The 15,368-nt window shown below is 56.4% G+C and overlaps 1 protein-coding gene across 1 annotated transcript in view; it reads right to left on the bottom strand.

The window, feature by feature from the left end:
* MMRN2 (multimerin 2) overlaps positions 1 to 15,368 on the bottom strand; it is a 22,978-nt gene that overhangs the window by 4,389 nt on the left and 3,221 nt on the right. Inside the window, exons 2-6 of the mRNA XM_015566672.1 lie at positions 2,545 to 2,673; positions 2,358 to 2,464; positions 2,176 to 2,256; positions 1,073 to 1,312; positions 6 to 931 (exon numbers count right to left, since the gene is read on the bottom strand). Coding sequence (XP_015422158.1) covers positions 6 to 931; positions 1,073 to 1,312; positions 2,176 to 2,256; positions 2,358 to 2,464; positions 2,545 to 2,673 — 1,483 coding nt within the window. The remainder of the gene's footprint in view (positions 1 to 5; positions 932 to 1,072; positions 1,313 to 2,175; positions 2,257 to 2,357; positions 2,465 to 2,544; positions 2,674 to 15,368) is intronic.

Below are 15,368 nucleotides of genomic sequence, written 5' to 3'. Positions count from 1 at the left end.
AGGGCTTGCTCCAGGGCCAGCAGAGAGGAGCCGTCCCCCGGGCGCCGCAGGTCCAGGCTTCCGTGGGCGCCCTCGGGGGCGCGCATGGTGTTCCCCGGGCCCTCCTGGGTACCGTCCGGGCCCCCGGGGGGCTTCTGGCAGTTGCAGTCGGTGACGTACTTGATGAGGTCGGCGAGGCCGCCCTGCAGGTGCTGGAGGGTGAGGTTGAGCTCCAGGAGCTGCCGGTCCGTGTCCACCTTGTTCTCCTCCACGATGAGCGACTTCTCCATCAGGGCCACGCGCAGCTCCCGCAGCTCCTGCTGGGTTCCCTGCAGCTTCTCCACCTGCTGCTCCACCGCGCTGATCTGATCAAAGGTCTCGTCCGATTCGGAATACAACTCCTTGATCTCTTCCACGTGCCGGTCGAGGGTCGCCTGCATGTCCGCCAGGGTGCCCTGCAGCGCCTCTTCCCTGTGGCTGGTGTCCAGGTGCAGCGCTGAGACGTTCCTCTGCAGCTGGCTCAGCCGGGCCTGCAGGCTCTCCGGCTCGGGCCGGGCTCCTGCTCTTGCCGCGGCCGCCGCCAGGCTGCTATTGGACAGGTGCTCCTGGGCCTTAAGGAGCCTCTTCAACTTGGTGTCCACGGCCGCCTGGACCTCGGAAAGCGAATGCTGCAGGGAGAGCTGCTGGGCGTGCAGGCGGTCCTCCACGTCCTGCTGCAGCTGGCCCACTCTCTGGCTGTTCTCCTGGACCTTGGTCTCGAACTTGGCTCCAAGCTCCTGGAAGTCAGCCCTGGGCACGGCGCTGTCCCGGACCATGCCGATGGCCTGTCGGTTGGCCTCCACATCAAGAGAGAGGTTTCTGACGGCCTCCAAGAGGCTGTGCAGGCTCTGGTTAAAGCCGCTCCAAAGGGGGCTGAAAGGCAGCACCTGCTCCAAGGACTTGCCAGGAAACTCTGCAACGGATGCACATGTTCACACCAACCTGTTGAGCAGGCCCCTCCCCAGGCAGGGGCTGGAGGGAGGTCCTCTGCTCCCCGCCCACGCATCCCCTGGGTTGTAATCAGGTCCTCCTCAGCCTGGAGCCTGCCTCTTACCAAGCGCCTCCTCATGTGCCTCAGTCACTGCGGCTGTGAGGTTGGCTGTGAGGTTGCTTGCCGGGGCCGTCCCCGGGCCTGGGAGGCTGTCGGCCGGGTGGTGGATGTCATTCTGAAGACCTCTCAGCAGGCGTTCCTGCCGCACCCTGATGTTGCTGGTCTCTGCAGCTGGTGGTTGGAGGGCACGTGAGAAAGACATACTGAGGGCTAACTGTCCGGGCAGACCATAGGGCACCGAGACTTCGGGGTTGAGAACAGAGAGGAGTATGCTGATGGCCTCTGAGCAGCCGCTTAGAAGCCTTTAGTCCAGGGGTCCTCAAACTACGGCCCGCAGGCCACATGCAAATACAAATATTGTATTTGTTCCCGTTTTGTATTTTTCCTTTAAAATAAGATATGTGCAGTGTGCATAGGAATTTGTTCATAGTTTTTTTTAAACTATAGTCCGGCCCTCCAACGGTCTGAGGGACAGTGAACTGGCCCCCTGTTTAAAAAGTTTGAGGACCCCTGCTTTAGACCCAGAAGAGCAAACACATGGTAAGTGAGCCTTCACCCTGCCATCCACACCCACGGCAGACATGCCTAATCAGTCTTGATACATTTTCCTCCTCGGCCATGTGGGCATGGCCTCTCGACACTATGCTAGAAGCCCTTATCAATAGATAGGCGTTCACCACATGATGAAACACATTTGCCACCCCAACCTTGGTCCAGCCTTGAAAGGCCCAACCATGGGGTCTCTTGATGGTTCTCCTACGCTGACTCGAGAACAGGGACAGCATGACTTCTTGTCCCTGACTGAGGGGCGGGGTGTGGGGAGGTTTCTTCCAGGCCATGGGGACCTGTGCAGTGCAGGGGCAAGGGAGGTGCCAGGCGAAGCTGTCCTTCCTAGAAAGGGTGTCAAGGACAGGGGTGATGTGCATAGCCGGCAGGCCTGGCCTCCTAGGTATGGAGTAGGGTGGTGCAGAGCCTCAGAGGGGCCCTGCTGGTTCTGGGGGCCGAGTTTTCCTGAGATGGCACTGCCTTATCAGAGGAGAAAGAGCCTGGCACACAGCTCTTCCTGTCTGCCTGCCCCTCCTGCACCTGCCAGGGAAGCAACATACCAGGTTCCACATCAGCCGGCCCGGCCCAGTGCTCCTGGAGGTCGTCACCCAGATCTGCGGGCTCAGGGGTCGCAGCGGGATCTGCAGGGAGGAGGCATCAGATATTGACCCCAAGTGGTCAGAGGAGCTGCATGACCTCCGGGGTCAGAGGTTGAGGTGGGAGGGGACACACGGAGCCCTACCATGGTGCTGGCAGTCAGAGCCAGCAAAGCCCGGGCAGCACCTCCAGACCACGGAGGCCAGCACCTTCTGTTTGACCTGGTACACCGGCTTGTGGGCTATGCGGTACCTGGAGGGAGACAGCCAACTCAGCAACTCCAGGTGAGCCGCGCGGGAACTGGGCCAGTGGCCTCCCTCATCCCCACTCACATGACTTTGACTCTCTGGCAGTCCGAAGCTCCCCGCAGGCATGGCTGCTGTGAGTGAATGAGGAATTTCTCCGTTTTGCAAGCAGCTACGAAGGTGACCAGCCTGGACTTCTGGTAGGGGCACCAGTTACTGGAAAAATCAAGCAAGAGGAGAGGGCTGCTGCCATGCCCGGGCACCCACCACTCTTCCTAAGGTCAACAGGAAGTGCCAGTGCTGAGTGCCCCCCCATTGCCATGACTGTGGGGTCCATTAACCGAGCAGCCCTCAGCCCCCTAGTGAGAGCTCCGAAACCAACCCTCCCCCCACCTCCCACCGGGCACCTGGCCCGCCACCTTCGGGAGCCTCCCCAAGGCCAGTACAGAGAGGCCTCAGCCCTCAAAAGTCATGCAGCAAAATGACCCATGGAGGCAGGGAGAACTCACTTTCTCCTGGTGCCAGGGCACAGCAGGGCCCAGGGGCCTAGGAGTCTTGAGTTTGAGCTCACACTGCCTGGTGTGGCCTTGAACAGGCACTTAGAGAGCTGCCATTTCCATTTCCCCGATGGAGATTGTAACCCCTCCTCCAAGGGCAGATGAGGATCGGTGCCTGGCACGTGCTCAGCGGACGCTGCAGACTGAGCCTCCCCATCACTTTCAGCTTCCCTCGCCAGGAACCGGCCGCAGGAAGGCCCTGGCTCCCTAGTCAGGCCCCATTATGGCCATTATGGAAATAGGCTTCAAGTAGTTATAGGGAAGGCAGCCTGCCAAGCAGTCCCTTCTCTGGGAAAGGCCGCCCACACTGAGGCCCTACAGGGTAGTGTGGGGCGTCTCTGCACCCTGAATCCCAGGAGGCAGCCTCCTGTGTGCCTTGCAGGTCCAAGAGCAGCGCTGTTCTCTGCTGACGGAGCCGGAGCTCGCTGGCCTGGTGGCAGCCTTGACGGGCTCAGCAGGCCCTTCCCCTGCAGTCAGCTCCCAGAGCAGAACTCCAGGGGGGCAAGTAGCAACGACCTCCTGGGTCTGTCCAGCTCGGCACTCGGCACAGGGGCCAGGCTCCCGCGCAGAGCACCAGTGCCCACACGGAGGTGCAGACCTCCCCTCAGGCCCAGGCAGAGCCGGCCGTCTCCGGTGGTGTGGCAGGTGCCCTGGCCTGGAGGACTCTCAGGAGGAGGGGACTGGGGGCAGTGCCTTCACAGAGAGGGCAGGTGTGGCCCCACAGAGGTGCAAGGGGGGGGGCTACTTAGGAGAGGCTTCAGAGGTAAAGAGGGACATGAAAGAGCTACCTCACTCCTTCGTGGGGACAGAGGGACAGGAGGGGCCAAGAGGTAAGTGGTTGTGTCAGGATTCCAGGTCAGAGGTGATGGCAGTGTGCACTGGACGGTGGCGGTGGCTACGGAGGCCTTTACTGTCTGGGGCTGATCTCTGTCCTGGGACCACCCTGCACGGTCACACGGGGCTGCTGGGAGGGACGGAGGGATCGAGGTAGACTGAGTAACCACATCCATTTTGAGTGCAGAGACCCTCCCAGCCACTTTCTCCTCGGCTGCAGGCACCTGCCATGCGTTTCCCTCAGGAGGAGGCTGAGTACGCAGCAGGGAGCGACCTGCTCAGGGGGAAAGACCCGGAGGCACTGACGTCCTGGGCTCTAGGCACTAACCCAGCAGAGCAGCTACAAGACAGACAGAAAGCCCACCAGCCCTCCCAGCTTCCAGTCGCTTCTCAACCTCGCTGCTCTCAGGCAGGTGGACACCTAAGGCTGATCCCTGAGAAAATCCTTATTACAAAAGAGGGAGGTCAGCCGAAACCGGTTTGGCTCAGTGGATAGAGCGTCGGCCTGCGGACTGAAAGGTCCCAGGTTCGATTCCGGTCAAGGGCATGTACCTGGGGTGCGGGCACATCCCCAGTGGGGAGTGTGCAGGAGGCAGCTGGTCGATGTTTCTCTCTCATCGATGTTTCTGACTCTCTATCTCTCTCCTTTCCTCTCTGTAAACACTCAATAAAATATATTAAAAAAAAACAAACAACAACAAAAAAAAAACAAAAGAGGGAGGTCAGCCGAAACCGGTTTGGCTCAGTGGATAGAGCGTCGGCCTGCGGACTGAAAGGGCCCAGGTTCGATTCCGGTCAAGGGCATGTACCTGGGGTGCGGGCACATCCCCAGTGGGGAGTGTGCAGGAGGCAGCTCGTCGATGTTTCTCTCTCATCGATGTTTCTGACTCTCTATCTCTCTCCTTTCCTCTCTGTAAACACTCAATAAAATATATTAAAAAAAAACAAACAACAACAAAAAAAAAACAAAAGAGGGAGGTCAGCCGAAACCGGTTTGGCTCAGTGGATAGAGCGTCGGCCTGCGGACTGAAAGGGCCCAGGTTCGATTCCGGTCAAGGGCATGTACCTGGGGTGCGGGCACATCCCCAGTGGGGAGTGTGCAGGAGGCAGCTCGTCGATGTTTCTCTCTCATCGATGTTTCTGACTCTCTATCTCTCTCCTTTCCTCTCTGTAAACACTCAATAAAATATATTAAAAAAAAACAAACAACAACAAAAAAAAAACAAAAGAGGGAGGTCAGCCGAAACCGGTTTGGCTCAGTGGATAGAGCGTCGGCCTGCGGACTGAAAGGGCCCAGGTTCGATTCCGGTCAAGGGCATGTACCTGGGGTGCGGGCACATCCCCAGTGGGGAGTGTGCAGGAGGCAGCTCGTCGATGTTTCTCTCTCATCGATGTTTCTGACTCTCTATCTCTCTCCTTTCCTCTCTGTAAACACTCAATAAAATATATTAAAAAAAAACAAACAACAACAAAAAAAAAACAAAAGAGGGAGGTCAGCCGAAACCGGTTTGGCTCAGTGGATAGAGCGTCGGCCTGCGGACTGAAAGGGCCCAGGTTCGATTCCGGTCAAGGGCATGTACCTGGGGTGCGGGCACATCCCCAGTGGGGAGTGTGCAGGAGGCAGCTCGTCGATGTTTCTCTCTCATCGATGTTTCTGACTCTCTATCTCTCTCCTTTCCTCTCTGTAAACACTCAATAAAATATATTAAAAAAAAACAAACAACAACAAAAAAAAAACAAAAGAGGGAGGTCAGCCGAAACCGGTTTGGCTCAGTGGATAGAGCGTCGGCCTGCGGACTGAAAGGGCCCAGGTTCGATTCCGGTCAAGGGCATGTACCTGGGGTGCGGGCACATCCCCAGTGGGGAGTGTGCAGGAGGCAGCTCGTCGATGTTTCTCTCTCATCGATGTTTCTGACTCTCTATCTCTCTCCTTTCCTCTCTGTAAACACTCAATAAAATATATTAAAAAAAAACAAACAACAACAAAAAAAAAACAAAAGAGGGAGGTCAGCCGAAACCGGTTTGGCTCAGTGGATAGAGCGTCGGCCTGCGGACTGAAAGGGCCCAGGTTCGATTCCGGTCAAGGGCATGTACCTGGGGTGCGGGCACATCCCCAGTGGGGAGTGTGCAGGAGGCAGCTCGTCGATGTTTCTCTCTCATCGATGTTTCTGACTCTCTATCTCTCTCCTTTCCTCTCTGTAAACACTCAATAAAATATATTAAAAAAAAACAAACAACAACAAAAAAAAAACAAAAGAGGGAGGTCAGCCGAAACCGGTTTGGCTCAGTGGATAGAGCGTCGGCCTGCGGACTGAAAGGGCCCAGGTTCGATTCCGGTCAAGGGCATGTACCTGGGGTGCGGGCACATCCCCAGTGGGGAGTGTGCAGGAGGCAGCTCGTCGATGTTTCTCTCTCATCGATGTTTCTGACTCTCTATCTCTCTCCTTTCCTCTCTGTAAACACTCAATAAAATATATTAAAAAAAAACAAACAACAACAAAAAAAAAACAAAAGAGGGAGGTCAAAATGAGCAAAAGGGAAAATCAGCTTCTCTGATATAATAAAAGCCGAATATGCTAAGTGCCCCTCACCAATCAAAGCATAATATGCTAATGATATGCTAAGGTTGCTCAACCCCTTGCTATGACATGCACTGACCACCAGGGGGCAGATGCTCCAACTGGTAGGTTAGCTTGCTGCCAATCAGGACTGAGAGAGACAGGCTGGACATGCCCTGGAACCCTCCCACGGCCCCTCCCCAGCTGGCCAACCTCCCGTGTCCCTCCCCGGCCCCCAGCATGCACTGGTGGGGTCCCTCGGCCTGGCCTGCACCTCTCGCAATCCGGGCTGAGGGACCTCCCCTCCCCTGAGTTCACAAATTTTGTGCACGGGGCCTCTAGTAGAAATCTCAGACTGCAGAGAGAAGACAGCTTCCCCCAGATTTGCATTAATATCAATAGATTGGTGAGTGCTATTGGAGCCAGTAAATTAGAAAAAGAAGCTATTAAAAAAGGGGGACAGCAAAACAACCCGTGGGCCCTGGCCCATGTTGCTAAGTGGTTAGAGCATCAGTCCATGGACCCAAGGGTTGAGGGTTCAATTCCCTGTCAAGGGCAAATACCTGGGTTGCAGGTTCGTCCCCAGCCCCAGTTGGGGCATGTCAGAGGCAACCAATCAATGTGTCTCTTTCACATGGATGTTCCTCTATATCACCCTCCCTCACTTCCTTCCACTCTCTCTAAAAAACAATGGTAAAAATATCCTCAGGTGAGGATTTACAAAAACAATAACAACAAAGAACACTCGGGAATTAAACATAACAGTAGAAATGCAGAAAAAAATGTAATGAAAATGCTAGAGAGTAGCCATGGCCAGGTAGCTCAGCTGATTCAAGCATTGTCCTGTACACCAAAAAAAATTGTAGGCTTGATTCCCTGTTGGGGCACATACCTAAGTTGAGGGTTCGATCCCTGGTCAGGACAAGTATGGAAGGCAACCAACGTTTCTCTCTCTCTCCCTCTCTCTCAAAAATCAATAAAAACATATCCTCAGAATAAAATGTGTGTGTGTGTGTGTGTGTGTGTGTGTGTGTTGGAGGATAAAGTTAAAGAAATTTCCCTAAAAGAAGAGCAAAGAGAGAGATGAAAAGTAGAAGAAAAATAGTTTAAAAAATAAATCAATAAAGAGGAGCAGTATTTGGAAATCCAACATCCAACCTGAAATCTAATCTAATAAAATACAAACATGCAAATTGACTATACCTTCAGCTACGCCAACCAGCCAATCAGAGCAACTATATGCAAATTAACCCAACCAAGATGGTGGCCAGCAGCCACAGAACTGGATCAAGCAGAAGGCTTGGTTGCTCCAGTGATGGAGGAAGCCAAGCTTCCTGCCTGCTGCGGCCGGCTCTGAGCTCCACTGAAGCAGGCAACCCAGTGGGGACCCCCCCACCCTAAAGAGAATGTGGCCAGCCTGTAAACAGCCATCAGCCCCTCACCCAGGCTGGCCAGGCACCCCCGCAGGAACCCCCCTCCCTGAACGGGGTGGGGCCAGCCTGAAAACGGCCCTCAGCCCCTCACCCCGGCTGGCCAGGCACCCCCGCAGGAACCCCCCTCCCTGAACGGGGTGGGGCCAGCCTGAAAACGGCCCTCAGCCCCTCACCCCGGCTGGCCAGGCACCCCCGCAGGAACCCCCCTCCCTGAACGGGGTGGGGCCAGCCTGAAAACGGCCCTCAGCCCCTCACCCCGGCTGGCCAGGCACCCCCGCAGGAACCCCCCTCCCTGAACGGGGTGGGGCCAGCCTGAAAACGGCCCTCAGCCCCTCACCCCGGCTGGCCAGGCACCCCCGCAGGAACCCCCCTCCCTGAACGGGGTGGGGCCAGCCTGAAAACGGCCCTCAGCCCCTCACCCCGGCTGGCCAGGCACCCCCGCAGGAACCCCCCTCCCTGAACGGGGTGGGGCCAGCCTGAAAACGGCCCTCAGCCCCTCACCCCGGCTGGCCAGGCACCCCCGCAGGAACCCCCCTCCCTGAACGGGGTGGGGCCAGCCTGAAAACGGCCCTCAGCCCCTCACCCCGGCTGGCCAGGCACCCCCGCAGGAACCCCCCTCCCTGAACGGGGTGGGGCCAGCCTGAAAACGGCCCTCAGCCCCTCACCCAGGCTGGCCAGGCATCCCAGCGGGACCCCCACCCTGATCTGGGACCCCCTTCAGGGCAACCCAGCCGGCCCCACCCTGGCACCAGGCCTCTATACTACCTAATAAAAGGGTAATATGCAAACTGACCATAATAGCAGAAAGACTGGGAATGTCTGGTCACTATGACACGCACTGACCACCAAGGGACAGATGCTCAATGCAGGAGCTGCCCCCTGGTGGTCAGTGTGCTCCCACAGGGGGAGCTCTGCTCTACCACAAGCCAGGCTGCCAGCTGCCAACACAGTGTTGGTGGCAGGAGCCTCTCCTGCCTCACTCCTCAGCAGCATTAAGGATATCTGACCGCAGCTTAGGTCTGCTCCCCGCTGGCAGGTGGACATCCCCCCAGGGCTCCCAGACTGCGAGAGGGCATAGGCTGGGACGAGGGACCCCCCCGAGTGCACAAATTTTTGTGCACCGGGCCTCTAGTCCTACATAATAAAAGCCTAATATGCTAAGTGTCCAGTCGACCAGTTAGCCGTTCAACCAATCAAAGCATAATATGCTAATGATATGCTAAGGCCTGTCAACTGCTCACTATGATGTGCACCGACCACCAGGGGGCAGATGCTCAACGCAGGAGCTGCCCCCTGCAGCGCAGTGGCGGTGGTGGAGCCTCTCCCACCTCCACAGCAGCGCTAAGGATGACCGGCTAATGGCTTAGTCGGACATTCCCCAAGGGCTCCCAGGCTGCCAGAGGGATGTCTGACTGCCAGCATAGGCCCAATCCCCTGGAGAGCGGGCCTAAGCCAGCAGGTGGTCATTCCCCCAGGGGTCCCAAACTGCGAGAGGGCACAGGCTGGGCTGAGGGACCCTGCCCCTCCGCCCCGAGGGCACAAATTTTTGTGCACCCGGCCTCTAGTATATATATATTTCAGAAGTGAAGGACTTGAATCTTTAGATTTAAAGAGCCCCACCAACCCACAATACAATAAAAACAAACTCACATCAAAGCAAAGCACATCATCATGATATTTTAGAACACTTTCCAGAGATGAAACCAGGACACACACACACACACACACACACACACACACACACACACACCGTTAGTTAGAATGGCCTCTACCGTCTCAGCAGCAATCCTGGAAATGAGCAAAATACTGAAGGAACATTATCTCCAGTTTAGAATCCAATATCCAGCCTGACTGTTGGTAAGGAGGCAGAATAAAGACTCTTTCTTTTAACACTCACCTGACGACACGCTTGGGGATGGGGGGATGTTGATGGTTGCCTCCCACCCCGGGGATCAAATCTGCAATCCAGGTATGCGCTCTGACCCGGAATCAACAGCAACCTTTCTGTGCGAGGACGATGCTCAACCCAGGGAGCTACCCACTCGTGCAGGCGGGCATTTTCAACGCGCCAGGTTTCCAAACCCTTTCTTCCGGCCTCTCTCATCAGGGAGCTGTAGAGCCTGGTTCTCAGTCTTGCCACCACATCGTCCCGTCAGACCATCGGGTGGTGCTTTAAACATTAGAGCCTCAGGCCCTGCTGCAGGCCGTTAAGTGTGATTCTGGGGTTGGGCACCGTCTGTAAAGCTCTCTGGGCCCCTCGAAGGCCCTGCCCAGGCTAAGTACCTCTGTGCCAGAAAATGCCACTGAATGAGAGACAGGGAGAGGGAAGCTGCCGGTGGACTAGCGAGAAGCTACACTCACCCCTCCCAGGACCAACCAGGGCTACAAATAAGTCATAGAACAAAGGACTAAGCACTGGGGACTGGCCGGTAGCGCTCATAACCCAGCATTTACAAAGACGCCATGGAGGCTGGTAGGAAGCGGGGGACGTGGACAGGCCCACCCCACGCCCACGTGCGGCAGCTGGGAACCTGGAGGGACATCTGAGCTGCAAAGGTTCCCTTGAGGAGTGAGGTTTCCACCCCATACTGGGCTCTGCAGCCCGGAGCACCAGGGCCAGGAACGGGCCCAGAGGACATCTGGCTGTGAACATCAGCCGGCTCCATGCACCAGGGAGAGACTGGAGGCAGGTGCCCTCTTAAAGGGCCAGTGCACAAAATCTCCCTTTTGGCCACTTACCCTGGGCTCTGGCCGAGGAAACGTGTGAGGAGTGGACGGGCATCCCACTGGGACAGACTGGGTGGTGTGGTTTGGGGGAGGCGGCACCGCCACCAGGGCCTGTGCTGAGTCCCTCTCCCACACCGCCCACAGACACCACCTTTCTGGTCAGCACTCCCCCTACAGGGCATCCGCCTGGGGAAAGGCACTGGCCCCACCCTCGGACTCCCCGTGGCCCTGCCCTGTGAGCTTGCCCCTGTGGAGGAGTCTGCAGCAGGCCCAGCCTGGGTCCATGGTGCAGACTTTCTCAGAGGCTCTTGAGGCGGTCCGGGCAGATTTGGGGTGTGGCCCTGGGGTGAGGGCCGTTTTCCTCTCATGTGCCCGCCTGGCACCCTGTTCCTGTGCAGAGCCCTCCCTCCATGCCGTCAAATCTTCCAAGTCTTCGTTGGTGGCAGCCCGAGGAGCTCTGCTGGCCTCACGCCGGCTCCCTGAGTCCCCACCCACCATAAACTGTGCGTCATTTTGTGGCTGCAAACAGGTATCCTCGGACTGGTCATAGGCAGCCTCTGCCATTGACCTGCTCTGGAGTCCCTCTCAAGAGGCCCAGGACCAACACCCCACCAGTGGTGGGCTTCAAACCACATCAGATCACCAGCCCATGTCCCCCCAACTCGCTCCGCACGTGGCACACCCGGAGGAAGATCTCAGCGGCCCGGGGATGCACTTCACGGCTCAGCCCACACAGCGGCTCCTACACTGTGAGGGGCCGATCCTCAGAGTCAGCCAGCCTGAGGGTCAGCCCTGCCCACAGATGGCCAACCGCAATCAAGACAACTACACAGGAGGGTCCACAGAGCCCACCCAGGGCTTTCTTGGGACACCCAGCTCAGGCGACCTGGGAGACGGCGCCACTGCGCCCCATAAGACCTACTGCAAAGGCCGCCATGCCAAGACTGCGTGGTCGGACCTAATGGGTAGCTGCTAAGTGAAAGAAGCCAGTCAGAGAAAGACAGTACCATATGATTTCACTTATCTGTGGGGTCCAAAAACAAAATAAATAACAACCAAAATTGAAACAGACTCATAGATGCAGAGAACAGACTCCTGGTTGCCAGAGGGAGGGGGTGGGGGACTGGGTGGAAAAGGCGAGGGGCTTCAGGACAGATTGGTAGCTGCACAACAGTCCTGGGAGGTAAAGCACAGCCCAGGGAGCACAGTCACCAGCACTGTAATGAGGACGTGTGGTACCAGGGGGGGACGGGAAACACCGGGGGGAGCACTTGGTGAAGCATGTGATTGTCTGTCTGCTACGCTGCACACCTGGGAGTAATACAAAATTATACTGAATGTGAACTACAATTGAAAAATAGAATTTTAAAAAATTTTATTCTTAACCCAAGGATATGTTTATTGATTTGAGAGAGAGGAAGGGAGAGAGAGAGAGAAACGTTGATTGACTGCCTCCCATATGCACCCTGCCCGGGGATCGATTCCTAACTGAGAATTGAACCCATAACCTGTTGGTGTACTGGACAACACTCAACCAACTGAACCACTGAGCCAGGGCAAAACTTTAAAAAAGTTTTTAATTGAATTTTAGGATTCCTCGATTTTTCAAAATATTATTTGTTTAAAAAACTGGATTGTGGCCCTAATTGGTTTGGCTCTGTGGATAGAGCCTTGGCCCTTGGATTGAAAGGTCCCGAATGTCCTGGGTTTGATTCCCGTCAAGGGCATGTACCTTGGTTGCAGGCTCCATCCCCAGTAGGGGGCCTGCAGAAGGCAGCTGATCAATGTTTCTCTCTCATTGATGTTTCTAACTCTCCCTCTCCCTTCCTCTCTGTAAAAATCAATAAAAAAATGTATATTTTAAAAAGAAAAAAATGGATTGTAGATTGTGATAATTCAGAAAATCTTGCTGATTTGTTACTAAAGTGAGAACTATCATTTGCAAAATAAATGTAGGGAGCTAAGAAGAAAAAGAAAGAAAAACCATGAGAGAAGAAAGGAAAGCACCAAACTAGGAAACAGGAGTTCTAGCAGGGAGGCCCAGGGCAGGGGTGAGGCCACCCAGATCGAGCACAGCTGCAGCTGACAGCGGCGTCCAGGTGACTGCCCCTTTATGACCCGCTGGGATAGAGTCAAACCTTCTACAGTTTGCTGAGATAGTTGGGAGCCCCAAAATTTAAAAATAAAATTTTAAAGAAGAGATAGTCGGAAGTTCCACACCAAGGAGACCAGGTGACTCCTGTTGTGAGCAGCTGGCTGAGGGTAATGAATGTGACAGAAACACAGCAAAGTCACCCTGGCTGGTTTGGCTTCCTGGGTAGAGCATCGGCCTGCGAACTGTAAGGGTCCCAGGTTCGATTCCAGTCAAGGTCATATGCCTGGGTTGCAGGCTCGATCCCCAATAGGGGGCATGCAGAAGGCAGCTGATCAATGATTTTCTCTCATCATTGATGTTTCTCTCTCTCTCTCTCCCTTCCTCTCTGAAATCAATAAAAAATATTAAAAAACAAACAAACAAAAAAAAACACAGCAAAGTAGCAAAAGGAGAAAGGCAATTGCTTCCTCTAGGGAAAACCAAAAATTCACGGGGGTGGGATACACAGTTTTTTTCAGGTGTCAGCTCTAAGTAGCATATGCAGTCATACGACTATAAACACTCACGGTGACAGTATGGGAAAAGGCTAGATAGGAAGTGGGTCCCGTGCGTGTGTGCCCTTGCGTGTTACCCAGGCACGTTGGGTTGGGGTATGGAGTAGCAACGAGAGCCGAATCACAGATAATACTACGTCCCAAGAAGTGGCCAGATGAACATGCTAGAGGTCCAGAGGCAAACGCCAAAGAGCCACCTAAAGGGCCGAAGCCATTGTCTTTGAGGACCAGAGGGGCCTGGGGCTCCCGGCTATCTCAGCCAACTGTAGGTTTGACTCTATCCCAGCGGGTCACACAGGGGCGGTCAGTCCGTACTAGTATTTACACAAGAGGACTAATGCGGTGCAGGGCACGGTGCAAAATGAAAATGCAGGCCAACAACAGGTGCGCCCGGGGTGGGCTCCTCTCATGCCCAGGCTGTGCAGGCTGCTTGGGTCAGATGCCCAGGAAGCTGCCCCCGATTTGAAGCAGAGAACGTTCACGCAACACTGAAACGGCGGCCCGGGAAGGTGCTGGCAGTCAGCTGGCACACACTGTTCCAAGGACCAGAAACGCGGGCCCGCCCTGGGCCCCATGGAAATTCCTGGAACGTAGGCTCAGCCCTAGAGAAAGTATTTCTCGGAACCAGTGGTTTTCAAAAGGGAGAGTCCTCTCCCTCCCCGTCCCCCTCCCCCACCCCATGTATTTGGCCTCTGGAAACATTTATGGTTGTCACAGCTGCGAGGGTGGGGGTGCTAATGGCATCTGGTGGGTGGAGGCCAAGAACGCTGCTCGCACCCACAGTGCACGGCCCAGCCTGCACCACAGAGAGTCACAGTCCCGAATGCACCAGCCCAAGGTGGGGAACAGCGTTCACTCCTTGCACCCCTCTGAGCTGTCGGCAGGTCCAGGCCTGGGTCCCGGGTGCTAGATCCGGTCCAGCCACTGGGCGTGATCAGGACTTTCCACCCAGAGCTCCGGAACTGGCAGCAGTGGCGCCACCCTTCCGCTGGGACTTTCTCTCCGACCCGCCGCTATTCTCCTGCCCACGCCCCCACCCTGGCAACCCTCCCCTGGCACAGCGCAGGCTGCTGGCCCAGAAGCCCTGGGAACATTCCTGACCTTTGCTTTGGTTTCCTCCAGCTCTTGGCAGCTTCTCCCTGGCCCTCTGAGCACCCCCAAGCCCAGCTCGTTGAGGTGCCCATTGTTCTCCCTGCCTCTTGGTCTCGGGCCTGTGCCCTCTTTGCAGCCTCCTCGCCAAGGGTCCACGGAGAGGCAGGCCCCGCCTTGAGAGGAGTGCGGGGTTCCTCCCGCCGTGTTGGGACTGCCCTGACCTGATGCCCAGTCCCAGGCAGGAGAGCGGTGGCTGAGTCCTCAGAGCTTCTAATGGGAGCTGGGTGGCCTGCCCTCCCCCGCCTGTGCTTAGGGTGACATTTGAACAAGCCCCCCCTCCCCCTGTGCCTGTGCACACATACACACACACAGACCCTGGTTCTGGAAAGGCGGAGAAAATTCGCACTGCTGGCCCCTCGGGGGCAGAGAGCAGGGCTGTGGGGAAGGCAGAGAGCCTCTCCCAGGGCCGGGGCCTAGCCTCCTGAATTATGGATGTGCTGCGGCCACCGCCCCTGGAGTAAGTGCCTCTTAACCAGCCAGTGGAGCCGCTCCAGCGCCGAAGCCTTCCCGGGAAGCAGGCGTGCTCTCAGCAGCCTTGCTCTGGGAGGCCTGATCAACAAGGAAGGTGACCCCCCAGGGGCGAGTCTGCAAGGTTTTGTCTCTGAGCTAGAAAGAGGCCTTGGCAGAGGAGCCTGAGCCCATGGCACCCGCCCAGAGCCAGGCTTCTCTGCCCAGGACTCTGCCCACCGGGGCTCTTCCTTGTCTGTGTCCAGGGCCCTGGGCCTCAAGCAGCAGGACCGGGTGCCGGGGGTACAGTCGCAGGCCTGTGTGACTCCCAGTGAAATGCATGGCTGCTCAGGTCCAGCTGCAAAACCCACAGATGCTCCATGAGCGAGGGGTCAGGCCGCTGCTGGGGCTGGGCCAGACGGAAGGCTGGGAGGGGCAGGTCTTCACGCCTGCTCCCGGGAGATGGGGAGTGGGAGAGCTAGGAAGCGGTCACCTGGGGTCTGCAGCCCAGCAGATGTGGGCCCAGCTCTGACCTATCTCTTAGGAGCAGGTGG

This window comes from Myotis davidii, unplaced genomic scaffold, assembly GCF_000327345.1.
Source record: "Myotis davidii unplaced genomic scaffold, ASM32734v1 scaffold642, whole genome shotgun sequence".
In the NCBI taxonomy this organism is placed as follows: Eukaryota; Metazoa; Chordata; class Mammalia; order Chiroptera; family Vespertilionidae; genus Myotis; species Myotis davidii.
The sequence above is the reverse complement of the archived record's forward strand: the minus strand, read 5'-3'. Positions and strand labels throughout refer to the sequence as shown.